The sequence below is a fragment of the Schistocerca cancellata genome, chromosome 4, assembly GCF_023864275.1.
Source record: "Schistocerca cancellata isolate TAMUIC-IGC-003103 chromosome 4, iqSchCanc2.1, whole genome shotgun sequence".
Taxonomy (NCBI): domain Eukaryota; kingdom Metazoa; phylum Arthropoda; class Insecta; order Orthoptera; family Acrididae; genus Schistocerca; species Schistocerca cancellata.
In genome coordinates, this window is record NC_064629.1 from 365,468,727 (window position 1) to 365,496,244 (window position 27,518).

Sequence of the window (27,518 nt, forward strand, 5' to 3'; positions counted from 1 at the left end):
GCCCATGGTGTAGAGAGAGCCCAAGGATCACGTTACTGGTTGTTATTTCTGTCTAACAAAAATTCAGGGTTTTGCAAACAAAAAATTGAAGAGGCACATTGTTTACTCAGATCTGCCTTCAGTGAGAATGCCAGTGCGGCGTTCTGACAGCCTTCCAGTATCTTCAAGAGCTCCAGATCAAATTCGGAGTGACAGTGAAGTAAGTAGTACTGAAGAAATCCCAGATGATGATCCCTTATATCACTGCACAAGTGAGTCATCACCACATTTGTTAATACAAGCAGATTTAAATGATTTAGTATGTGATCTAGGACTAAGTAAACAAAAGGCACAGCTGCTTGGTTCAAGAGTACAAACGTATAATCTACTCCACCAAAGTGCTAAAACCAGTGTGTTCAGGCACAGAGAGCATGCCTTTATTTCCTGTTTTGCAAATGACTGAGCAATGACGTTTTGCAATGACGTTTGCTGGCCTAATGAAAGTGCTGAACTTCACCTATATTTCACAGGAGTGGAGACTTTTCATAGATGCGTCGAAAACAAGTCTCAAGGGTGTTTTGCTCTATAAAGAAAATAAAATATCCTCTGTTCCAGTAGCTTACACCAGCTTGACCAAAGAGAACTATGAATTTGTACAAAGGATGCTAAATTCATTACAATATAATGAACACAAATGGAAAATATGTGCAAGTTTCAAAGCAATTGTTATGGTACTGGAAATGCAACAAAGCTACACGAAGTATGCCTGTTTTCTTTGCGAGTGGGATAGTCAAGACAGAAATTCTCACTACATGAAAAAGAAATGGCCTAAGTGAAGATGTAAAGTGTGCGAAAAGAATGTAAAATGTGAAAGTCTGGTAGCTCCTGAAAATATACTGCTTCCACCGCTTCACATCAAACTTAGCCTAATGAAACAATTTGTAAAGGCCATGGATCCAACAGGCAGAGGGTTTGCATATCTAGCTACCAGATTCCCCCATTTTTCAGCTGCAGAAATAAAGGAAGGTGTGTTAGTGGGCCCACAAATCAAGGCGCTGCAGAAAGATGCAAATTTTTAAGCATGTTTAACTGACGGTGAAAAGACAGCATGGGACTGTTTCAAGATGGTGTCAGAAAACTTCCTCAGAAGAAGAAGAGCTACTAAATACAAAGCAATGGTGAATGACATGATCAAAGTGTACCATGATCTGGATTGGATTAGATTAGATTAGATTAATACTTGTTTCATAGTTCATGAATACGACACTTCGTAATGATGTGGAATGTGTCAGGTTAATAAGATGTCTGTACAAGATATTACATTACACAAAATATTGCATGACACTAATGTTTAAGTCCCCCCCCCCCCCAATTAATATCTAAAAATTCAGCCAATGAGTAGAAGGAGATATCTAGAAATTCTTTTAATTTATTTTTAAATGTTTGTTGGCTATCTGTCAGGCTTTTGGTGCTGTTTGGTAGGTGACCAAAGACTTTTGTGGCAGCATAATTTACCCCTTTCTGTGCCAAAGTCAGATTTAACCTTGCATAGTGAAGATCATCCTTTCTCCTGGTGTTATAGCTATGCACAGTGCTATTACTTTTGAACTGGGTTGGATTATTAACAACAAATTTCATAAGTGAATATATATACTGTGAGGATCCCTAGATCCTTAAATAGATGTCTGCAGGATGACCGTGGGTGGGCTCCAGCAATTATTCTGATTACACGTTTTTGAGCAATGAATACTTTTCTACTCAACAATGAATTACCCCAGAATATGATGCCATACGAAAGCAGTGAATGAAAGTAGGCATAGTAAGCTAATTTACTGAGATTCTTATCACCAAAATTTGCAATAACCCTAATAGCATACAATGCTGAACTCAGATGTTTCAGCAGACCATCAATGTGTTGCTTCCAGTTTAACCTCTCATCAATGGACACACCTAAAAATTTTGAAAATTGTACCTTAGCTACAGACTTCTGTTCAAAGTCTATATTTATTACTGGAGTTGTGCCATTTACTGTACAGAACTGTATATACTGTGTTTTATCAAAATGTAAAGAGAGTCAGTTTGCTGAGAACCACTTAATAATTTTGTGAAAAACATCATTTACCATTACATCACTTAGTTCTTGGTTTTTGGATGTTATTACTATACTTGTATCATCAGCAAAAAGAATTAACTTTGCATCGTCATCAATGTGGAATGGTAAGTCATTGATGTATATCAAGAACAGTAAAGGACCTAAGACTGAACCCTGTGGGACCCCGTACTTGATAGCCCCCCAGTTTGAGGAATCAGCTGTTGTTTTAACATAACATGAACCACTTATTTCAATTTTCTGCATTCTTCCAGTTAAGTATGAATTAAACCATTTGTGCACTGCCCCACTCAAACCATAATGATTTAGCTTATCTAAAAGAATTCCATGATTTACACAATCAAAGGCCTTTGAGAGATCACAAAAAATACCAATGGGTGATGTCCGGTTATTCAGAGCATTTAATATTTGATCGGTGAAAGTGTATATAGCATTTTCTGTTGAAAAGCCTTTCTGAAAACCAAACTGACATTTTGTTAGTACTTTATTTTTACAAATATGGGAGGCTACTCTTGAATACATTACTTACTCAAAAATTTTTGATAGAGCTGTCAGAAGAGAGATTGGGCAGTAGTTGTTGACATCCGACGTATCCCCCTTTTTATGCAATGGTTTTACAATGGCATATTTCAGTCTATCGGGGAAAACACCCTGCTCCAAAGAGCTTTTGCATACGTGACTGAGAATCCTACTTATCTGTGGGGAACAAGCTTTAAGCACCTTGCTGGAAATGCCATCAATTCTGTAAGAGCTTTTACTTTTCAGTGATTTTATTATTTTACTGATTTCAGAGGGAGAGGTTGGTGGAATTACAGTTGTTTCAAACTGCACAGGTATGGCCTCTTCTATTAGTAGCCTTGCCTCTTCTAGTGAAGATCTAGATCCTATTTTCTCCACAACATTTAAAAAATGATTATTGAAAATATTTTCAATTTCTGATTGTTTGTTAGTACACATGTCATTCAGTTTTATGGCACTAAAGTCTTCCTGTGCTCTTGGTTGCCCTGTTTCCCTTTCCCTTGCCAGCAGCCAAAAAAAAAGCTTAACAACCAATGAAATTCAGTTTAAGAGAAGCCTAAAGGATTTATTGGTGGCCAACTCCTTCTACTCCATTGATGAATTTCTTAGTAAAACCAACTGATTTGTATATAAGTACAACATAACTTCTGCACAATTTCAGTGCAGAAATTTGTTCATTGAAAATTTGTGTGTGTGTGTGTGTGTGTGTGTGTGTGTGTGTGTGTGTGTAATTATAATCTAACTTCTGCACCATTTCAGTGCAGTAATGTGTTCATTGTAAATAAGTATTACAGTAGTTGTATTACATGTTTATTACCTTATAAATAAATAAAAAACTTTTTTATTTTAAATTCAGTGCATTAGTATTTGTAAAATGACTCTTAGTGTTCATTAAAAAATGACGATCATTCCACTTGGGACCTGTGGAATGGTACATTAGCTTACTTGTTTTAGTTGTAAATATTTTTCATGTATTGTTGTTTTTCTGACATGTTCCACATCCTGGAGGACCTCCTCACTATGGATCAATTGGAATGAAAGTAAATCTAATCTAATCAATAATATTCCAAATTGCTTTAATTTTATTATCAGAGTTACTGATCTCAGACATGATACACATGGTTCTGGACTTTTTAATAACTTTTCTTAGTACCACACAATAGTTTTTATAATATTGAACAATTTCGGGGTCAGTACTCCCTCTTGCTGTTAGATACAGTTCTTTTTTACGATTGCAAGATATTCTTATTCCTTTAGTTAGCCAAGGCTTTTTATATGTTTTCTTGGAATTATGTTTAACTATTTTCTTGGAAAAACAATTTTCAAATACCCTTAAAAATGTATCGTGAAATATGTCTTTGAAGGTACATATGATGGACTCTCATCTGGACTACTTCACAGAAAGTTGTAGTGACGTATCAGATGAACATGGCAAAAGATTCCATAAAGACATTTCTACCATAGAAAGGTGTTATGAAGGAAAGTGGGTACCTTCTACGTTAGCAGATTATTGCTGGAATATAATTAGAGAGAAGAAAGATTCACAGTACAAGAGAAAAAAATGATGTGCATTACAATACAATGGCTCTTTTTCTTTTTTTGTTTTTTTGTTTTTTTGTTTTTTTTTTTTTTTTTTTTTGGTCAGTTTTCTGTAATTCCTCATCTCAAATAAATGCTACAAAGCGAATACACAAAGGTTACTCTATTATATGTTAGATTGCACCCTCCATTAATTTGATGAACTTGTAACATCATAAAAACGTGAATTTGTTCATGGAATTTCACCTAATGTTTGCTGCACTATATTAGAAACAGAAAAGAGAAATAAAATTGATTACTCATAAACTATCCCTGACAGAAAAAAAAGTAAAAACAGATTTGAATTCAGCACTTGAAGTACAACTAGAATCACAGTGTATTTTTCCAGAAACAGAAAAAAGTTTTTTGTAGAACAGTGCTATTTACACTGCTCACATAATTAGACTATGACTGAGGAACTGGTTCTTTGTACCTGCTGCCATCTCTACCATCCTGCAAGCCATAGTGACCACCTAAAAAGTCAATACTGCTCGGACCATCCTGACCCAGATATGACAATTTTCGGAAGTGGCCAGTGACACAGAGGAACATTATAGACTGGCATACATCATCAGTGCAGTGGGATGAGTGAAGAAAAACTATCTTTACTGGCTGTGCTTATTTCGCGTTTCATGCAATGGCAGGTCAGTTAGGTCAGTGAACTTGTTTGGAAGTAAATTTTGTAAAAATTTGAGGGCATGAATGGGAAAGAGTTCAAAGGAAGTACAAGAAGATTATAGTGATAAGTGTCCTTTTAGTTGTAAGCAGTCTAATTTGTTAGGTCATAGTGCCCCCTGTATGGAGTGCCAGTGATATGCTTAAAAGGTAGAAAGTGTGGACATTTTGCCAAGCGGTGAGATGAGTGTGCATGGCTACTGTGTAGGCAGAAAAATTAAGTTAAGATTTTGCTAGAAAACCATGTCCTTGTGTTGAACTCATTGTATTTTTACTATTATTTGTCCTTGCATGTTATGTAAAGGCATGACAAAGGGAGTTGGTGGAATCTGGTAACTATGGTCTGTGATAGAAAAGTATGTTGCATTGATGTTAGATGCTAACATTGAAATCATTTAGGCCACACAAGGAGAGATTGCCATCAGCCATGATTTGAGAGAGCTGGAGAAGTTGGACAGAGAGACTGAGGGTGTAGACAAAGTAAAGGACATAGTAGGAAAGTATAGAATGTGAGTAATCATCCACTAATGGCAAGCCTCACCCCTCCTCTCCTCTCCCCCCTCCCCTCCTCTCCTCTCCCCCCTCCCCTCCTCTCCTCTTCCCCCCTCCCCTCCTCTCCTCTTCCCCCCTCCCCTCCTCTCCTCTTCCCCCCTCCCCTCCTCTCCTCTCCCCCTCCCCTCCTCTCCTCTCCCCCCTCCCCTCCTCTCCGCTCCCCCTCCCGTCCTCTCCTCTCCCCCCTCCCCTCCTCTCCTCTCCCCCCTCCCCTCCTCTCCCCTCCCCCCTCCCCTCCTCTCCCCTCCCCCTCCCCTCCTCTCCCCTCCCCCCTCCCCTCCTCTCCCCTCCCCCCTCCCCTCCTCTCCTCTCCCCCCTCCCCTCCTCTCCTCTCCCCCCTCCCCTCCTCTCCTCTCCCCCCTCCTCTCCTCTCCCCCCTCCCCTCCTCTCCTCTCCCCCTCCCCTCCTCTCCTCTCCCCCTCCCCTCATCTCCTCTCCCCCTCCCCTCATCTCCTCTCCCCCTCCCCTCATCTCCTCTCCCCCCTCCCCTCCTCTCCTCTCCCCCTCCCCTCCTCTCCTCTCCCCCTCCCCTCCCCTCCTCTCCCCATCCACTCCCCCTCCTCTCCCCATCCCCCTCCCCTCCCCCATCCCCCTCCCCCCTCCCCCTCTCCTCTCCCCCATCCCCCTCCTCCCCTCCCCCTTCCCCTCTCCCCCTCCCCTCCCCACTCCCCCTCCCCTGCAGTAACACAGCTCTTTTGTGGATATGTGCGTGGCAAGCACGGGACCACAAGCTCATGCAGCTCTTCCCTTTCCGGGTTGCATACCTTCCCTTTCCACATTCCTCCTTGTACCCGATTCTTCCTCCCCCCGCCCCCACCCCCACCCTTACCCTTCTCCATATCTTTGGGAATATGTTTTGCGCATATGTCTGGAGACAGACACTTGTAAATAAATGATGTTGTTTATCTTCTTTCATCTGTACATTGTAAAGCATCTGTCCTTACTTTGTCCTTCTCTTTCCTTGATTCTTCTCTTTACCTTCTTCTCTGCTGCAGCATTTGAGAATTCTTCTCTCCTTTCCTTTTCTTTTCTGTCTTCCTCCCTTTTTCTTTCTTTCCTCCCCGTGCGTGTCTGAAGGCCAACCCATATGTTCCTACGTGTAGCTAGTGATGGGGTAACACGTAATTCCCTGTCCCAGGTAGGCAGCTAGGACACATACGTACCCCTGGTAAAGGCCAGGCCCAGGAAAGGGTGATTATCTGAGCTGGTATCTTCCGAACCTACTAATTGGTCCCTCCATCTGTTCCCCGGGAGGTGTGACCTGAGGTGTGGACAATCACCCCACTAGGAAAGAGCGTGCCATCGGAGATGCCAGTAACAATGGGGAATGCTTTCACAATGGTTTCTTCTACTTCTACAACTTCTGCCCACAAGAGAAAGCCAGATGAATCTCAGCCACAGAAAATTCTTCCATCAGAACCAAAGTTCTTAGTTGTCTCTCAGTCTGAGAAAGGTCAAGACTCCTCAACAGTAAACCCTTTCATTATTCAGAAAGGTGTCAATGCAATTGCAGGTGCTATAAAATTTTGTTTGTGGTTACGAAATAGCGCCTTGTTGTTAGAAATACAGTGCCTTCCGGGCACAAAAATTGCTTCGAACTCCACTGCTACACACCTTCCCTGGTTTGGGTGGATGTGCATCATTCTTTAAACTCATCACACGGGATGGTTTATACAAGATCACTCGACGGATTGTCAAATGAGTACATTCAAAAATACCTGTCTGATCAGGGAATAATGGCCGTACATTGGATAATGAAAAGGGTTGTAAAGGAATTGGTACTGGCCCACACTCTTCTTGACATTTGACAGAGTTCAACTTCCATCGATATGGGATATGAGATAATTTCGGTTTGCACTTACATCACCAACCCTATGCGTTGCTATTGATCTCAGAGATTTAATCATACCAGCCAGTCGTGTTCAATTCGGCCAAATGCGTTACCTGTGGTAAGGATGCCCATGAGGGTGACTGTCTACCCTCATCCCCCCGTTGCATCAACTGTATGGGCAACCATGCTGCTTACTCTGGAGATTGCCCTATTTTTAAAAATGAAGGAATTATTAAGGAAATCTGAGTGAAGGAAAAGGTGTTTACCTTTACTGCCCTTAAGTTATTCGTCAGTAGAAAGCTCACTCTGCTCCCAGCGGGTAAATGTAGCACCGTCCTCACCTCTCCTCAACCTACTAAGGAGGTAGCCAAGCAGACTTGCGATTTCACCTTTAGCACCACAGTCGTCAGATCGGCCAGTCCCAAGATTATCCATTCAACCTTCCCACTATCACCTGCTCACTCTGTCTCAACATTCATCGGCTCCTGCTAAATCACAGGCCCCAAAAGTGGATGCCCGGACTTCCAAAAAATAGCCTGTTCGTGAAGAGTTTTTATGTACCCAGACTTCACAACCATCACCTCCTCCTCCATCTCAATGTCCTGCGTCCAAGAAGGCTTATAAGAAAAACAGTTCCTCTCCTCCTCTGCCACGGTGTGTTGCTGAGACGCACTGCTGGCGACGGATCCACCAGCCTATCACTGGCAGCAGGAGCTGTCCCCGAACAACCTATGGATCAGGATCTTCTGCCTCTGGCTGAATACCATTCCACGCCGCTGGCTCTCAGCGGTCATTGAGTTGATGGCAACCGTGGTGAGATTTTTCCTTTTTTTGTCCACCCTGTGTCAATTATCCATTGGAATATCAATGAAATTTGCTCCAGTTGGGATGAACTGTCAATCCTCTTACGATCCTACTTCCCAGTCATCTTCTGTCTTCAGGAAACAAAGCTATGTCCCCATGATCACTTTGTCTTCCCTCATTTCCAATCAGTCCGGTTTGATCTCCCCTCTTTTGCTAGCGTTCTAGCACATGGTGACATAGGATTCTTCTCCATGATACTATCCATTATCACTAAATCCGCTTGCACAGTTCATTCCAAGCTGTCGCTGTACATCTTTCTCTTTCTGGTTTCATCTTCTCTCTTTGTACCATGTACATTCCATCTTCCACACCTTCATCCCCTTGGTCAGCTCACACACCCCTATTTGCTGGTTGGGGACTTCAATGCCCACCACCCACTTTGGGGATCTCCGCATCCTTGCCCGAGAGGCTCCCTATTGAGTGACCTCTTCCACCAAGCAGATGATGTTTGCCTCAACACTGGGGAACCTACATTTCTGTCTGCCTCCACGTCAACCTCTCTCATTTGGACCTTTCGGTCGCAACTGTTCGGCTATCTCAGCACTTTGAATGGTTCACTCGAATGGTTGAATGGTTCACCCGAGTGTCCATTTTCCATGTTTCCTTCGATTACAGCCAAAACTGCCATCTATGTGCCTAAGACGCTGGAAGTTATCCCAAGCCAATTGGACACTTTTCTTGTCTCTAGCAACATTTGATGACCATCAGTTTCCTAGCATCAGTGATCAGTGCACTTATATTATGGAAGTTATTCTTACAGCTGCAGAACTTTTAATACTTTGTACCTCCCCTTTGCCCCGGCGCCCCCCAGTTCCATGGTGGAACGAGGAATGCCGAGTGGAGATGTGCTCTTTCCGTTTTCTGCCTTCATCCTACGTTGGCCAACTGTATCCACTATAAGCGGTTACGTGCGCGATGCTGTCACATCATACGCGATAGCAAGAAGGCAAGCTGGGATTTCTTTAGCAGCTCTTTTAATGCCTTCACTCCCTCATCAGTTGTTTGGAGTCGAATCCGACAGATATCTGGCACGTTCAGTTATTCCCCAGCCTCTGCGCTGTCACAGAGGATACCTTGGTGGACCCAGTTGCAATCTAACTCATTGGGTCGACACTTTGCTGAGATTTTGAGCTCTCCTGATTACCCACCAGCCTTTCTCTCGCAAAAACGGGTAGCGGAAGAGCGACCTCTTGCTTTTTCCTCTCAAAATCACGAAAGCTATAGTGCCGTTTTTTTTCTATGCGGGAACTCAGACATGCACTCTCCTCTTCTTGCTCTTCCGCTCTGGGACCAGATGGTGTACACATCCAAATGTTGCTGCAACTATCATACCCTAGTCTGTGCCACCTTCTTCACCTTTATAATCGACTTTGGTGTGACGGTACCTTTCCCAGAAGATGGTGGGAAGGTATTGTCATATGTGTTCTGAAACCTGGAAGGACAAACATCTTCCCTCCAGCTATTGCACAATCTCTCACAAGAAGTGTTTGTAAGGTTTTGGTGTGTGTGGTAAATTGCTGTTTAGGCTGGTGGCTGGTGTCCCAAAACATTTTAACAACTGCCCAGTGCGGTTTCCGAAAGCATAGTTCCGTAGTTGATCACCTTGTTGCTTTCTCCACTTATATCATGAACAATTTTCTCCCGAAACGCCAAATGGTAGCAACATTTTTTGATCTGGAGAGGGCATACGATACCTGTTGGAGGACAGGCATCCTACACACACTGTTCTCTTGGGGCTTTCGAGGTCAGCTACGCCTTTTCATCCATGAATTTATGACAGAGCACACATTTAAGGTGCGAGTGAACACCACTCTATCCCGTACTTTCTGCCAAGAAAACGGGGTGCCCCAGGGTCCCATGATAAGTGTCGTACTGTTTGCCATTGCCAAAAATCCAATTATGGATTGTCTCCTTCCTGATGTCTCGGGTTTCCTCTTGGTCAACGATTTCACAATCTTCTACAGCTCTCAATGGACCAGCCTTCTTGAATGACGTCTTCAAGGATGTCTTAATCGCCTCCACTCATGGAGCCTCAAAACTGGCTTCAGATTTTCTCCCAGTAAGACCATCTGTGTAAATTTTTGGCATCATACAGAGTTTTATCCGCCTTGCCTACATCTAGGCGCTGTAGACCTTCCATTCACGGATGTCGCCAAGTTCTTGGGACTTATGTTTGACAGAAAACTGTGCTTTTCTTCTCACGTTTCATATCTTTCGGCTCGCTGTCTGCGATCCCTCAACACCCTCTGTGTTTTGGGTCATACGTCCTGGGGAGCGAACCGAGTGGTCCTCCTCCACCTATATCGCACCTTAGTGGGCTCGAAATTGGACTACGGAAGCATAGTTTACTCCTCTGCATGGCTGTCTATTCTTTGACGTCTCAATTCTGTCCACCACCATGGGTTGCATTTAGCATCTGGAGTTTTTTTACACTAGCCCTGTGGAGAGCCTTTATGCTGAGAATGCTTGAACTTCCACTGTCCAATCGGTGAGCTGTCCTCCTGAGTTGTTACGCTAGTCATCTGTCTTCCATACCCGTTCCTTTTTCCCAATGCCTCCTTGGATTTAGGATATGCAGGCAGCCCTTTCTCTCTACCACCACTGTGAGTCTGCTTCAGTCAACTGCTACATTCACTTTCCTTCCAGTTTCCTAAAACTTTCTTGACAAATGGGGGTACGATGGCACCTTGGCTTCACTTGTGAACCTGCTTTCTCCGTGACCTTTGTCAGCTTCCCAAGGATAGTACACCCCCTATATTTTATCGTTGGGCATTTTTTGCTATTGGCGCGCGAATGGAGGCTGCCACATTTATTTACACTGATGGCTCCAAGACCACCTTTGGTGTCGGGAGTGTCTATATTATTGACGACACCCCTATTAGATTTCAGCTTCGCAACCAATGTTCGGTTTTTACTGCGGAGCTTTACGCTGTTTTCCAGGCTGTCCAGTATGTCAGTCGCCATCAGCGGATACAGTAAATTATATGCTCAGATTCGCTCAGCTCTCTTCTCAACCTCCAAGCTCTTTATCCCATCCGCCCTCTGGTCCACTGGATTCAGAACTGCCTCAACATGCTCCACTTGGGGGGCATCTCTGTGGCCTTTCTCTGGATCAAAGGGTATGTTGGTGTATGCGGAAACAAGGCAGCCAGTATAACGGCAAAGGCTGCTGTCTCTCTTCCTGGGCATGCCGTTTGCTTGATTCTCTTTGCTGATCTACAGAGCGTTTTATGTCATCGTGTTCCTCTTTTATGGCACACACATTGGTCTACTCTTCAGGGTGATAAATTATGGCACATAAAACCTCTTTCCTGTGCTTAGACCTCTTCCTCGCAACCTCATTGGGAGGAGGTAATTTTAACTAGACTCTGGATTGGGCACTGTCTTTTTAACCATCAACATCTTTTAAGTTGCTGTTGTGTGGTTGTTGGAATTAAAAGATCCATCAACTAGACTTGCATGATGGATGTTAAAATTGAGTGAGGTGATTTCAGAGAAGTTAAAAAACCTTGTAAGAAGCAAAGTAATGTGGATGGCCTTAGCAGGAAGACTGTAGTAGTATAGACAATATGTCTTACTACTGTCAGGTGACAGAGCACAAGCTGCTGCGCAGGACTGCAGCTATTTGCGACACAACCACAGTACATTGTACAAGACATTGTGTTATGCAGTATGCAGGTCATGAAGGATGTAGAACCATGGAGTGAAGAGTAGCTGAACATTACTGGTGACATGTGTGGACGAAATGTAGAGCAGTTGAAAACTGTGTGCCATGTACACAACAGGTGGAGTTACGCCATCAGTGTGTTTCCCTTCCGAGGTCACTGAAATCCAGTAAACCTTTTTAAATAATTGAGATGGACAGTTTAATACCTTTTTGCCAGACACTAATAGATAACTTCTTTGCTCTGTGGAGATGATCACTATCCCAAATGGGTGCTCTTGGCACAGTAGCACATGGAGTGGCGAATAATTGGTTAGGGGTGCAGCAGATCCATTGCCAGTGGTACTGGCAGCTTTACCAAAAAAGTGGGATGGAGTAGTAAGGGGGAGAAATCAGCCACACCAACGCAAGCTACATACACATTTTACTTTATACAGTGAAGTAGTCTTAGTACAATATTAAGATTTTTTGTGATTAGTCACAGATAATTTAGGGGGTTTTGTTAACAAAGAAACGTGTTGATTGGGATACAGTTCTTTGTGTGTGTGGAGTGTAGTTGTTTTTCTAGGTAGTATTATTAGACAGTGAGTGCATTCTTTATTGAAGGATTTTCTTTCCTTAGTGTTTTACATGAATTTTGCTTAAGATAGTAATTTGAGGGTTCTTTACAGTATCTGATTCTCATTTTTTGTGATAAATTCTAAGAGTATGATATTCTGTGGGTGATTATTTCTGTAAATCATGATTGGAATGTTACTGGATTACTTTATAGACATTTTGGTAATCCAACTGATTTTACCCTGTGCAGCACTGGGGGCACATATGTGATTAATGATCCATTGCCTTCTTGCGATTTTTGTGATGTTTAGTAAGGGATATATGTGCTTTATTGATAGACCTTGTGGGTTTAAGAATGCTGCCTTGAGATGCCAGTGGTTATTTGTATAAGAGTGTGTGGGTTATGGGAGTAATTGCTAGCTGTTAAATGACTTATTCAGTACATGGGAAAAGTTGCATTTCGATTTGTATATTCTTTGTTCATAATACTGTTTGCTTGACTTTTTAGTGCAGTGAGTTTGGGGGTTTTTGTTTTGCTTCATTTTATTTTGTGGTATACCTGAGATGTTTGTTTTGTTGTAATTAAATGTTTTAAATGTTAGAGGTTGTAGCAGTTAATGGGTTTTGTGTAGTTCTCATCCCAAGTAATGATGACTGCTGCAGGGATATGTGAAGTAGAATTATTCTTGAGAGGAACAGAAGTGGAAGACTGTCCCCAAGACATCTTTGTACTGCAATTCTATTTCCAGACGGTGGTTGCACTGGGTACATTCTCTATGTACCACAGTGGTGGTAAGGAAAATTGTTACGAAAATTGTGATCTAACGGTACAGAACTGTTAGAGCTGCAAGATAGTGGTTTATTGATAAATGGTATGAATTGTGATACTTCAGGGCAATTGTTTGACTCTTAAGGAACCACTACAGGGAGGTATGATTCTGAACATTAAATATGTGCTACTGTGCTTACCTGACAAACCTGTAGATACACTACCTGTCTAGAAGAGTTGGTAGCAGCACAGGAAGGACAGATAATTCTGAATTTACAATAATAATGTTGCAATTACTACCATAAAACATGGTGTTGGGTGTTTCAATTTAGAGTTCCTTCTTGCTTTTGGGTGTCGAATTTGTGCAGTCTGTCTGTCAATAGGGGAAAACCACCTCCGATAATGAACTTCCTGTACACCATAGAGAGATAGTGACTGAGTGGGTTGTCCTTAGCAAGTAAGTAGTTGTTAATTGTATCACTTGTAAGACATTGTAAACTGGAAAGGGTTAGTGTAGGAGAAGTTGGAAGGAAAGGTAATGAAGAACAAGAGTATAAGATATAAAGTGATTTGCGGAAGTAATAGATTTGATCCAGTTGACCAGATCTTCTAAATAGGAATGTTACACGACTGCCTGTACAAAATGGCTTCCTTAACCTGCGGCCAGGTTAGCCCAATTGTTGCCTACCACATTTTGCTGCAGAAGCTGGAAAATTGTTAATATGATGAAAGCCTCCATTTTGGGTCTAAAGTGAGCTCAATTACCACACATTCGTCCCTGTTGCCAGGGCTGGAACATTCTCAACACGACATGGAGGACTAGGCCCCCACAATGGTGACCTGGATTACACTCTTCTGGAGTGTTGTGTGGCATTGCTTCTGAGGTCCGCATGACCAAAAGTGGCATTCTGTCAAAACAAATCGATCAAGTGGGCATAATAACAACCTGCCCCAGCCATGCAGTATCGGTTGTTGACTGCAACCTACACTGAAAGTACTAGATCCCAATGTAGTCATGGTGTGGCACAATTTTAATCTGTCAGGTATTTTAAATCAGCACACACTCTGCTGTGAAGTGAATTTTTATTCTGTAAGCAGCTTTCTCATATATCTGATGAGGCAGCAGCTTTTCACAAAGTAGCAGCCTTCTTTCTAATCCATATATATTATAAAAGTGAGTGAGTGTGAGTGTGAGTGTGTGTGTGTGTGTGTGTGTGTGTGTGTGTGTGTGTGTGTGTGTGTGTGTGTGTTTTATGTTCCAAAAAGAATGCTGTGATTTTGAACAGATGCTACTGAAAAGCTGTTCAACTGAAGAAAAACAGCTAAGTTTTGTTTATGTCACATGGGAACAAATGTTGACCTTAATATGCTTAAGAGTTGCCCATTGGCACGCCACCACTTTGACTGGCATGCCAGCACAATGCTGATGGTGCAAAAGAAGGCACAGTGTTTTTTGGTTTGCTTAGTTTAAATAAATTGTTAGTGTGTACTGTCACTTTTGGGAAACCTGTCCAGGACAAAATGCACCCAACAACAAAGCTATTCACCATTGGCTCAACCAATTTCAAGATTCAAGCCCAAACAATTACTGCTTGTCACGTCTTTCATGCAATGCCCAATGTAACAGAAAATGTTACTTTGTTTCCCATTAGAAAGTGACGTGACTAATTGAGAAATGAAAAGAGCAAGAAGAGTAAATGCATAATGAAAGTATTTGCTTTACTGTTTTACAGAGATGAAACCTGCCATATACATTAATTTTGGGGAACCATTCGGAGGATGACAGGAGGTGGTGTTTAAACTCCTCAGAGGCAACAAGGCGCATATGGGATGTATGTCCATATATTTCACTTTGTAGCCAAAACTATTCATTGCAGACCAATCCTATTTATGCATGGGAGTAGCCTTATGTCTCACATTGTGCACTATGGTGTTCTGGTCGTTGTGGATGGTTGTGGGTGGCAAAAATGGTTATGCTTATGTAAGTAGTAGTTGGCACTGCCAGCTAGTTGGGCAAAGAAACTGGTCACTCACTGAAATGAACTAGTTCTTTTTTCATGACTCACCATTCACTCATGAAAATAATTAAAAGGAAGGTACATTGCCTTTTCAATTTAGGTTACTAAACCTGTATTTTTATCTGATTTGGTACTGTTTTGAAAGAACACATGAAGAGGAGAATTATAACAACTATAATTGAAGTGTATCTGCAATCATCATTTACAGTCAGTAGTACGATATATGTTCCCATAAAAGAAAAATTAATCAGTATTGTCATTTATGAATAAAATTTGACCCATTTTAGTTGATGTGAGTCTCTCTCTCTCTCTTCTCAGTGCATATTTGTCCTGCTTTTGAAAACATTCCTTTACAGGGCACTGATGTTGCTGTGATACATAATACTTTTAGAAGCAATTGATACAACTCTGGCCACAGCAATATTTTTGTTTTCCACCAGTTTAAGGGATCACTGTTTGTAGGCAAATATCCCTCCGCTAAATATTTCTCCAATTTGGCAATTGCTGCATTGTCTGGGTTGTGACTTGCTAGAAGTTGACTAATAGTTTCATTGAACTCCTACCAGATTGAAGAAGTCTCATATATAACGGTGGTAACTGGTTGAGACATGAACTCTGTTTTTTCTTATTGAACAACCAATGCTTTCACTTCTGCAACAGCCTTCATGTATCAGTCCTGAAATGTTTTGTCATCTGAAAATCCTTGCCTTTGAATCAGGGGTCCAGTAATGATGCCTGACTAATTGTTTTGTTGCTGGAGATAACACGAAACCATTCTGATAACCCTTTAAGCAAATTACCAGTGACTTTGTTTCTTGGGATATTCTTTATTTTTGTCTTTAAAATGCTTTAGTTGCCATTCCATTAATCTTGGCAAGATTTTCATTGTTGAAACTGAGACTGTTTTCTGTGAGGGCACCTCTTCGGTTACTTCATCAAAAACTTTCCAAATCTGTAAAGCCTGATGCATTATCTGCCAGTCTGTATCTTTTAACTTTAAGGTGATCAATTTTCCACCCAAAATAGCAAGGTAAAAAAATTATTGGATCTTTATTTAAAGCAAATCTTTTTCAACATTTTGTGAGTAGTTCCATCTGGTTGGGACATCTTGTTTCAATTTCAGTCAGTCTTTCTTTTTAATTTTCTTGCATTTCAGCAAGTTTGCCTAAAGCAAAGGGTTTCTCTTTAAGAAACATGACAACTCATTTGAACTGATCAATCATTTTCTGTATGGACTTCTGACTTGTGCATTGTGCAGTGGAGTTTAAAGAATTTGCAAAGCATGGGATATGTGGAAGTTTTAAAAGCATGGCAGTTAATTTTGTATTTGGCACATTTTCTGTTATTATGTAAGTGATTATAAAATTGATATTGTATGTGGGATAACAGACTTTACCCAGTTTGAGGTGTTTTCTGCAATCTGCCTATCTTTGAATTGTGAGGACTCTAATGAAAGGTATGAATTCAGTTCACTGTTCTCAAACTAATGTTACTTACTCATCCACACATCAGATGTACAGAAGACTGCCTTTTTGGTGGCCAAAAAACTTTTAATTTTTACTGCAAACCATTTTTAAAAGCTGTTCATCTAATGGCATACATTTAGTTAATGTGAACGGATTTATAATATTAAAAAAAATTCCTTATTGGTTGTTGTAAATGTAAAGCAGTTGAGGGTGAGGGCACCACAAAGGAGATAAATCAGGACTTGGTCCAGAACCTGACGACACTGATGGGCTGTGGATAGCGCTTGAGACTCAGTTTGCCTTTTTGGACGATACCTTCACTTGAGGTGAAAGCAGATATTGGTGAGGACAGTTCACAAGAAATGATTTCTCGAATTCCTGCATCGATTGATGGTGATCTTGATTGGCTTCCTGACCCTCGTTGTTCGAGGTACAGTAAGGTGCTTTGATTTTAGATGTTTCTTCAGGTTTGATGATGAGTCAGAAGCCATTTCAATTATTAGCTGACAGCAGCGGTATTTTCCTTTTCCTTCCATTTTGTTAAAACAGTACTGAACATCGCTTGTAATTCTTCAAGGTGAAGGCAGTGTGCATAAGATAATGTTGTGCAGCACTGAAAGTACACAGGTAAAATTATAACATTTGCTATTAACATAACTATTTTACATTGTAAAAGCTTAAAGTGAGCACAAATATACATGCAGCACATTCTATAATCACAAGTTATAGAATAGGATGTAGGAAGTTGTGATCTGCGAAACCTATAGCCACAATCATGAAGTTTGTATCATATATGAAAAGATTTGAAACAGTCATAGTGATTAAGAAACTCACAAAGACAAGCCTGACAATATGTGAGGACTTCACTTCTGAAAGATAAAAATTTGACTACATAACATGTGAATAAGAGATGACAGGATAATGGTGCAGGTAAAGGCTGAAAAAAAAAAAGTGCAAATAAACTCTAAAGTCTGTGCGTTAGAAACTACGAACTTGTCTACTCAGGCAGCCACTATTTCTACCATCATGTTTGTATTGTTATTGTAGAACATAGTTGGCCATCACTTTCAACTCATTTCGATGATCTCCACCACATATTTCAGAATATTGACATCCATGTCGTCTAACAAACTTGGACACCTGGCTGAAGCCAGTTCCCTAAATATAGACTCCACTGTCCTAAGACATCACAGAAGTAACAGATGAGGTGGTGGAGTAGTGGCATACAAACCCTTTGACTTATTACCGACCATGCTACTCACATCCAATAGTAATGAAGGCAAACAAGACAAATGTATGTTCATAACTATCAAATCCCTTAAAAAATGTTTGGCTAATGTGCGCTCTCTACAGACCTCTGAAAGTCGGCAGGATATCCTGTTTCAAAACTGACCTTTCAAAATTTGATTTCACTTACGGTCATACAAATAATGCTAGGAACACTAACATATTCTGCCCCTTCAATGTGAAATTCAAGTGTGAAGTTTCTTCTACAAATGCAACAATATTTCAGCTTGCACCTATCCATAATGCTGCATATAGTGAGGTCTCCACACACACACACACACACACACACACACACACACACACACACACACACAGATTGCCACGAAATCCACAAGCAAAGAAATTCATACCTGGAATATCAGCTCACATCCTTACCAAACTAACTCTGCTACGAAATAAATATCCTCCCTCAAAGACGGGAAACCTGAAGGGTAAATCTGCACCTTGGCTAATGGAAGAGCTAAAACAGTCCACAAATGTCAGATACATTGCACATCAGACTCACAAATGACCTCCTATCCTTGAAAATAAAATTGATTACATGCAGAAAGCAGACAGGATCAATCAAACTCAGAGAAATGATAACTAAGACATGCCAATACATTAATCTAAAATATAAAGACCAGATGCCTTGTGGTAAAGCTTGTCTGATCTAAGGAAAAGTAGGCAAAGTAGAATCTGCAGCTGATAAGATTGTTCCAACCAAGGAACTAAAGCAGTACTTTACTTTAGTGATAAACTTCATTGAACCGTAAACAAAACATAGACTTACTGGTTATTTTGCAGAGGTAAATGATTGTAGTTGTGAAAAATTTCTTGAGCTGTCAAAAAATCCTTTAGCTCAGCATTTACTGTACAGGACGGTGTTGCAGTCCAAATACTCAGGCTTCTTGTTGATACACTACTGCTCTTAACTACTGCTCCTAGACTTTGAAGCTCTTTCCTGGACAACACAGTAGAAACTCGTTCCCATCAGAATACAAGTATAAGAGGTCTGATTGCTAAGAAGAGTAGCTGGGTACATTCTGTCTGAGGGGAGAGTGAATGTAGACATCAGAAAAGAACTGAGTGAAAAATTTAAATGAGCAGGTTAAGGAACACAGAAACAACTGGAAGGATTATGTTAAAAGAATGGAAGACAACAGATTACCAAAACTGGTGATGACTATTACCCCAGTGGGCAGAAGATATTTAGGAAGCCCGAGGAAAATAAACAGTTTCAGCCAAGAGGGCATAACAGACACATGCCTATTACATGCAGAGATAAGAGAGATCATACTAAAAATGTTATGATTTTTTAAGTAACTATGATTTTAATAAGTTTCCTATTAATTACATATAAAACTCCGGTCTGATGTCAGAGGACTCCTGAGGGCATTAATCTGTTCAGGCTAAGTGAATAAATTAAAAATTGACAGGAACGATCATTTAAAGCAAGAAGGTTCATGTGGACATATGTAATCTTCTGAATGGTTTCCAAGGTAGAACATATTTAATGTACATTGTTACTAATTTTCTTTATTATTCATTGTCATTGTTTACAATGTACCATACTAGTATAGACGATTTCGAGATGAATAAGTTGATATAGGACATGTGGTCTATCAAGTTGAGAAATTGCGTCAAACTGGCTTACCTACACCACAATGCATGCACGTTGTGCAAGAATTTCCATATTCTCTCGATCTCCTCACGCAACCTAAAAGCCCTTGAGAAAAAATGGATAGGACCCTTTTAAACGAACTTTAATGTAGTTTAATTTTGTACTGCGACAAGTTTTCGCTGAAGGCTGCAGATTTCGTGTAATTCAAGAAAAACGTACAGAAGTAACTTTCAGTGTGTTTCGTCTCGGAAACCATTTGGGATAGGGCATATGCCCATATTTAGTTTTTGTTTCAATGGTGGTTCCTGTGATATCTCTAAATATTGACCATTTCTCCTGAGACAACCTGTATACATGGACTATCATGTATGTTATAATAACCATTACATTTAGTATCCTGTCCACCCAAAGTAATTAAAAGGTGCATAAAGGCTAGCGACACACCAACAAAAGCAACTATAAATGCAACAGACATAGAAGAAGACATAATAGTACACCTAACAAGAACACTCACGCAACAAGAAAACAGAAGAGTAACGGCACAAGATGATGACGATTAGAGCAGATCAAATAAGAATACAAAGAATTAAGGAGATGTGCTTAGTCATGAAAGAGTTGCAAGCTGTTTTACTGTGCCAAGAGCTCAGAGAACAGTGTGATACCCCAAGTTGCCGTGTGGTCTGCTGCATGCAGATTTTGTCTGTGAGAGCTAGTTGCCTTGGTGGGGAGCAGTGAGCTAGTGAGACAGCCTATGGTCTGATCAGTGAGAGGAGTTGGGAGCGCTGAGCTATTGGGAGGGAGTGATGCCTGGATCGCTGTGCGACACTCTCCAACCACACACGGTGCCCAAAGCTGCAGCTTTTATGATTTCTGGCAACACGTTACGAGTGTGATGCTAAGTCAGAGGATAAGAAGTAACAACTTGCTCAGAAGCATGTAAACATTTATTGAGCTCCTGTAATTTGAAATATTGTTTTGAAATCTAGAATTGAAAGATGCTGGAAGTGTTTTCTGCATTAATGAATCATTCTGTAGACCATTCCTTTCATTTGCCTCGGTACGTGGTCAGCATGGCGGATTGCAAAGTGAAGGTTTTCAGGTTCGATTCCCACCAAAGTCAATATTTTTTTCCACTCACAGACTGGGTGTTGTGTTGTGCATACCTTCATATCATAACAATTAGCATTACTATTGAAATGGCTGAATGGATACTGCCAGACAGCCACAAAATTAGAAAAAACGCAGCTTTCTTTATTTTCTGTTTTCATGGATGGGAAAAGCTCAATGTACTAATAAGGTTTGCAAATCCACGTGTGTTTATGGTATAAAACACATTTTTATAGCCTGTGAAACGTTCTGTTATGGATGTGACATGGGGTGCCATTGCAGTGGCTTAGTGCAGAATTTTCTTCCACTCATCACAGCCACCAGAAATGCATTTTAAAATCAGATGAGCTACCGTTCATTTTTTTCGAATCGTCCATTATCCACTCTTTAGATAGATCTGGCTCTTTGAATCAATTCAGGAGCAGAGTGCCCATCTCTACTGCCAACACAAATCTGCCTAGCATGTTTCAGTATTATCTATAATAATCGCAGGAAAAAATAACAAAGGAAAAACTGCTCGTGAAAACTGTGAGTCAGTTTCAGCTCAAGATTTAAAAGAGGGGTAATTAAGATCTCTGTGTAATAATAAAGAATGTGAAAATATATTTGAGCAAAATGCCCAAATGTAAAAGCAACTTTTCATGTCTCTGTGTAGTGCTGAAAGACAAAATATGATGTGGAACAACAAAACCGATCAAGAAAGAGAAGCATGTCTAGCAGTGTTATGAGAAAATTCTCAACAAAGAAGAAATAATCTAACAGAAGAGCAATGTGAAAATATTAGGGAGACAGATCGGAGAAGAAAGCAGTCACATAGAAAAACAGTAAAAGACTGGGTAGCAATAAGTGATGAACAGAGTACAGAAGTAATGAATAATCTTAACTTAGGAAATCAGGTCGCAGCACAATTATTGAAGACATCTTCAGCTGCAGGATGCGCAAGATGGCAAGAATGTCACTGTCTTATAAATGCGGCATTTCATTATGATGTCACTATAAAATACAGTGAACATCAAAGTATAGAAATTTGGAGAATGGATAAATTATGTAAATATTGTAAGGCAAAAAAATTAAAGGAGTAACACAAAGTATATGCTGCTCAAATGATAAAATTATATTATCAGCACTAAAATTACCTCCAGCTGAATTCTTTGAATATACGAAAGGCAAAACACTGATATCAAAGGACTTTGTGAAGGGGAAAAATTAAATAAAATATGGGTTACAACACATGCTTGCAAGTGACATGATTTGGAGCAACAGCAATAACTGAGGAGGAAAGGTTTAATCCAGTGTAAAGACTTTATATCTAAGATATTTGTCCAAACAAAAAAAGAAATAGGTCTTTCTCTGTAGTTTTTTTGTCCATTACTGCATTTATAAAACTGACAGAAAACTAAAACCCTAGTGAAGCGGACTATATCGGCTAGTGTTGTATATTAAAGGGTGCCCCAAAAATAATGCAAGTTTTAAATTGAGCACCTCTTTCAGTTTGTTAGGTTGCCAGACCTGAAATTTAAGCAACTTTCATCTGTTGATATTGCGATTACCAATTGTCATTGTCAATTGGCATTTGTGTGTATTATCAGTTAAAATGGAGCTATACAGGATGGACCAACACATCCAGATTTTGAAAGTGCATTTAAATTACAATGAATGCTATGCAGGGACTGTTTGAAGATTTTGTGTAATTTTTGGTTGGCGAAATGTGCCTAAAATGTCAATAATGATAAGAATGATAAGGAAATCTGAAGATACAGGATTGACAATGAAAATCAAATCACCTGGACATCCTTGTTCTCGTTGATTGGTATAGACTGTTGCTCTAGCCAGTGAGAGCACGCTAACAGTCCAGTGAAGACAATTCACCACTGTTCTCAACAGTTAGCCATTCCAAGAAGCAGTTTGCACCAAATTTTAGTAAGTAGCTTTTATTTACACATCTTACCTGTTTACTTCCTCTTCAGATCATAAATCCTGTAAAGGAGACATTAAAATATCTTCATTGAAAATTAGTTAATAACACGCTCATATATATTATATATATATAAAAACACACACACACACACACACAAATCCTTACATTTTTGTCAACTTGACCTGTTCGCTTACCCTTCATAGCTCAAAATTAGTCAGGGAAACTGCTAAAACTGTCTGGAAATCAGGGAAAGGAAATTTCACATTAAGAAACCTGTGGCAACCTGGAGTGGGCAGGTGATATGTTTAGTAGTTTAAGATGAAGGAATATTGTCATATTTTCATGTCAATGTAGAAGCAAAATCTGCTGTGTATGCAGAAAAGAGTGACTGTGTTTTCAAGAATTAACAAAATATTCACTTGAGTAAGGGTAGTAAATGTTCTGCTTATAAAATATAACCAAAAGAACCATCCCCAGGGGTGTGAGATGTACATAATTAGTGATGAATACCTACATGAACTCACCAGCGAATGCCGCACAGTTTCATGTTAGCTCACATTTGTTGGCTTCGTAATCAGTCACCTTCCAACCTAATCTAGATGTTGCACTGCATTGCAGGTAAGAGTGTTACTACAACTTTCATTTTGAGAGTGCTTCTCTTTGACACATTTGTTGAATCAACTACAAAGAAGAGAAATTAGTGCAAGAAATACATATAGTTTTTTCCTTTCCTTTCATTGGCTACTGAAAGTGACGTGTTACTGACCAAAGAATAGAGGAGAAAGGCCACTATGACTGACTCCTGGTGCTTATTAGAATTTAAGCAGCTGCTTGTTGAAATTTTTATTATTTTGAATGTAACTCTAGTGTACTGCTACTAACATTTACTGTTTTTCTGTGTCAAACTAGAGATTGATTTTAATTCCAGATAAAATTGTACACAGTAAAAGTTACACTTGGAATGCATTTAAAATGATCGGAGGTCAAGGGAACGCTGGCCTAGTGACAGAAATGCAGATTTCTGAAGCACTGAAGAACTCATTCAGATCGTTAGCTCATGCACCAGTGAGTATACCATCGTGATATATGATGTGGCTATGTACTTAATTTGCTTACCAATTAGTTTGGTTGGGCTGTCGAACTTGGCATTATGAGGGTGGGTGATGTGTATGACAAAGTATCTTAACTGCTTTTTGCCTTAGGGCACGGTAATTTATTAATGTAAGACTGATGGTGTATACTGGCACTTATAAATGTCCCACATTGTTAGAGGAGACATCACTGACAAAAACTAGATAAGTTTTATAATCCTAGAATAACCATCTGTTTGTAGATATTACAAGAGGTGCTGAATGTGGTTGCCTCTCACTCCTACATGTCAGCCCTTCATAATCGCAAGCTCGTGCAAACATAACTGGCAGCCCTTAGGTTTGGTGAGATGCATTTTACACGCTCTTTTAATGTGAGCTTATTGTCGATGGTTATGGAATACAGCTATGTCTTCAGATGTAATTTGATGGTTGTGTCAGTGCTATAATTGACACTATAAAAATACATAGAGAGACAACATCGAAACTCACAAGGATGTCCGAATCACGAAGTCTGAAGTTGTTAATATGCCCGACAAAATCTACCAAGTTACAAATATGGTATGTACATTTTCCGACGTAAGGCCTACCCCTATCCTTCAGGTATTTTGCAAGTGGGTACATTGGAGCACCAATGTTGCCGACTCACTTGCAAAATAGATGAAGTATATGCTTAGCCCTTATGTCAGTAAATGTACACATCAACAAGCAACTCGTTGGATTTTGTCAGGCATCTTAACTACTTCAGACTTCGTGATTTGGACATCCTTGTGAGTTTCAATGTTGTCTCTCTCTTCTCGAGGGTGCCTTTGCAGGAATCCTAGAAACTTATGGGTCATAAATTTGACAGAGAGACGACCAACCTTTCTAGGCATATCCTGACGTCGACATACTGTCTCTTTGATGGTGGCTACTAAGAGCAGAAGGAAGGGGTAGCCATGGGGAGTCCACTTTCACTAGTCATCACCAACTTGTTCATGGAACGTTTCGAGCAGGAAGTCCTGGATTCAGCACAGTGGTAACCTGCCTGTTTCTTCCCCTATGTTGACGACACACTTTCATATTGTCACATGGTAGAACAAGCTGAATGGTATCCTCACACATCTCAATTTCATGCACCAGAACATCAAGTTTACCATGGAAACCTAATTGGATGGAGTGCTCCCTTTTATGGATGTCCTGGTTAAAAGAACACATGGCACATAGGACCCCACTGTGTGTACCGTAAGAAGTCTCACACCGACCTTTACTTACATGCAAGCAGCTGCCACAATCCAGCGCAGAGGAACAGCATCCTTAAAACATTGGTTCACAGGGCCTGTACCCTATCTGACAATGAGAGCCTTAACAAAGAACTTGAATTTCTGAGGTCAGTTTTCTGGAGAAAACAACTACACAGAGGAGAAAATTTGGAGAGCTCTATGTCCTACACTGACTGTACAACCGGAGGAAACAGAAGAGGAAACTGAGCAGGATGGAGCATAGCATTTATTCCGTTCTGTGGCACTTTATTGGGAAATATAGGTTGAATTCTTCAAAAACATCAAGTGAAGACTGTCTTCCAGCCACCAATTAAGACACAGGCACTGCTTGGTAATGCCAAGAATGATTTAGGACTATGGAAATCTGGAGTCTACCAGATTCCCTGTGTATGTGGCTTGACTTACATAAGTCAAACGGTGTGTATTATCAAAGATCATTGCCAAGAACATCAGTGGCACACCAGAATTCAGCAGCCTAACAAGTCAGTGCTTGCTGGACATTGCCTCTCAGAAGTACGCAGAATGAATTACGACCAGACAAAGGTTCTGACACAGATGTCCAAATACAGGGACTGTGTCATTAAAGAATCTATAGGGATTGGAGTACGGCAACATGACGTTCGTAGTCACGCCAACTCCCTGAACATCCAACTGCAAGCTGTTGTGTTCTGCATTTTCCTTCCTCAGTTCACTTTTTCCCTTTGTACCATTTACATTTCTCTGTCATTTGGTGTTACCATGGCCAATTTCCTCCAGATTATTGGGCAACTCCCTCACCCCCTTTTTGCTACTTGGTGACTGTAATACGCACCATCCCCTTTAGGACGCTCCCAGGAACTGTCAGAGAGGTGCCATCTTGGCTGACCACCTCAATCAACTTGACCTCATCTGCCTTAACACTGGACCACCCACATTCCTTTCAGACTCAATGCACACCTGTTCCCATTTGGACATCTCATTTTGCACTGCCCAGCTTGCAGATCGTCTTGAGTGATCCTTTCTCTCTTGACATGTACTTGAGCGACCTTTTCCTGTGTGCTCTCTGCTACTGACGTCTGCCCCACCTACGTCCGAACCCAAATGGCAGCTTTCTAAGGCCAGCCGGAGGCTTTACTCCTTTTCAACCACCTTCGATGAATGACTTTTCCCCTGTTGTGCCAACTAGGTAGAATACCATACAAACATTATCCTTACTGTCCCAGAACATTCCATTCCCTGCACTTCATCCTTACCATGCCGTGTTCCAGTCCCTTGGTGGACCGAGGATGCCATGACACAATTCAGCCACGTAGATGTGCCCCCGTCTTTTGAACAGTCTTCCTATAATGGCAAAATACATTTGTTATAAACAGTTGTGTGTGCAGTGTCGTGGCATTCTTAGGAATAGCAAAAAATCAAGCAGGATTTCATTGACTGGTACTTTTTAACAGTTCCACTCCCTATTCCATCTTGTGGGCCATCCTCCAATGGCCCTCTGGGACCAAGGTCTATTCTGCAGTTTCTGGCCTGACTGTAGCAGATGTCATAGTGGACACTATTGCTATCTCTCACCTTGGGCCACTGTCTTGTAGAGAACTTGAGCTGTACCCACCATTACCCTGCCTTCCTCCATCAAAAACAAATGGAGTAGGCCTGAGCAATGCCCTTCTCTCCTAAGAATCGTGAGTGCTACCATGCCGCCTTTACTATGAGGGAGTTAGATCATGCTCTCACTTAATCCCGATCCTCTGCCCCAGGGCCAGACTATGTTCACATTCAGATGTTGCTTCTGCTTCAAACATACAATCGCATCTGGGCAGAGGGCATGTTTTCCAGACACTGGCATGAAGCCACTGTCATACTCATACCTAAGCCCTATAAGAACAAACACCTTCCTTCTAGCTACTGCCATTTCCCACTAGTTGTGTTTGCAATGTGATGGAAGGTATAATACATGCCCAGCTGATATGATGGCTCAAGTCTCACAATTTACTAACCACTGCACAGTGTGGATTCCAACCGCGCCATTCTGCAGTTGACCATCTCGTCATTTCATCGACCCACGTCATGAAGTTTCTGTGGCAATACAAGGCTGTGGCCATGTTTTTCAATTTGAAGAAAGTCTATGACACCTGCTGGAGGACTGGTATCCTACATTTTCTCTACACATGGGGCTTACAAGGCCATATGCCCCGTTCCCATCAGGAATTTTTAAAAGGCAGAGTTTTCAAAGTAAGTGTGGGTTCTGCCTTGTTCGATACATTTATCCAGGAGAATGGTGTGCCTCAGAGTTTTGTCCTGAGTGTTGTCATCTTTGCTATTGCCATTAACTCTATAATGGCCTGTCTCCCACAGGACATCTCTGGCTCCCTTTCCAGTTACAATTTTGCCATCTATTGCAGTTCTCCATGGATCTGTCTCATTAAGCAACATATACTGTGTTGTCTCTATTGCCTTTACTCGTGGAGCATTGACAATGGCTGTTGCTTTTCCATTGGCAAAAGCATTTGTATGAATCTCTAGTGAAGCAATTGGTTTCTTCCACTGTCTTTACATTTTGGCCCTGTTGCTCTTCTGTCCACTGAAACTATGATATTCCTGGGGCTCATGCTTGATAGGAAACTTTATTGGTCTTCCTACAAGCCTCACCTGGCTGTCTACTGCACGCAGTCCCTCAATGCTCTACGTACT

At 40.9% G+C, this 27,518-nt stretch overlaps 1 protein-coding gene across 4 annotated transcripts in view; it reads left to right on the forward strand.

Moving 5' to 3' along the window:
• Window positions 1–27,518, forward strand: part of LOC126184695 (uncharacterized) — a 236,989-nt gene that overhangs the window by 43,019 nt on the left and 166,452 nt on the right. For all 4 annotated transcript variants that reach the window (XM_049927197.1, XM_049927200.1, XM_049927199.1 and 1 more), the window contains one exon: window positions 23,427–23,563. In XM_049927197.1, coding sequence (XP_049783154.1) covers window positions 23,427–23,563 — 137 coding nt within the window. The remainder of the gene's footprint in view (window positions 1–23,426; window positions 23,564–27,518) is intronic.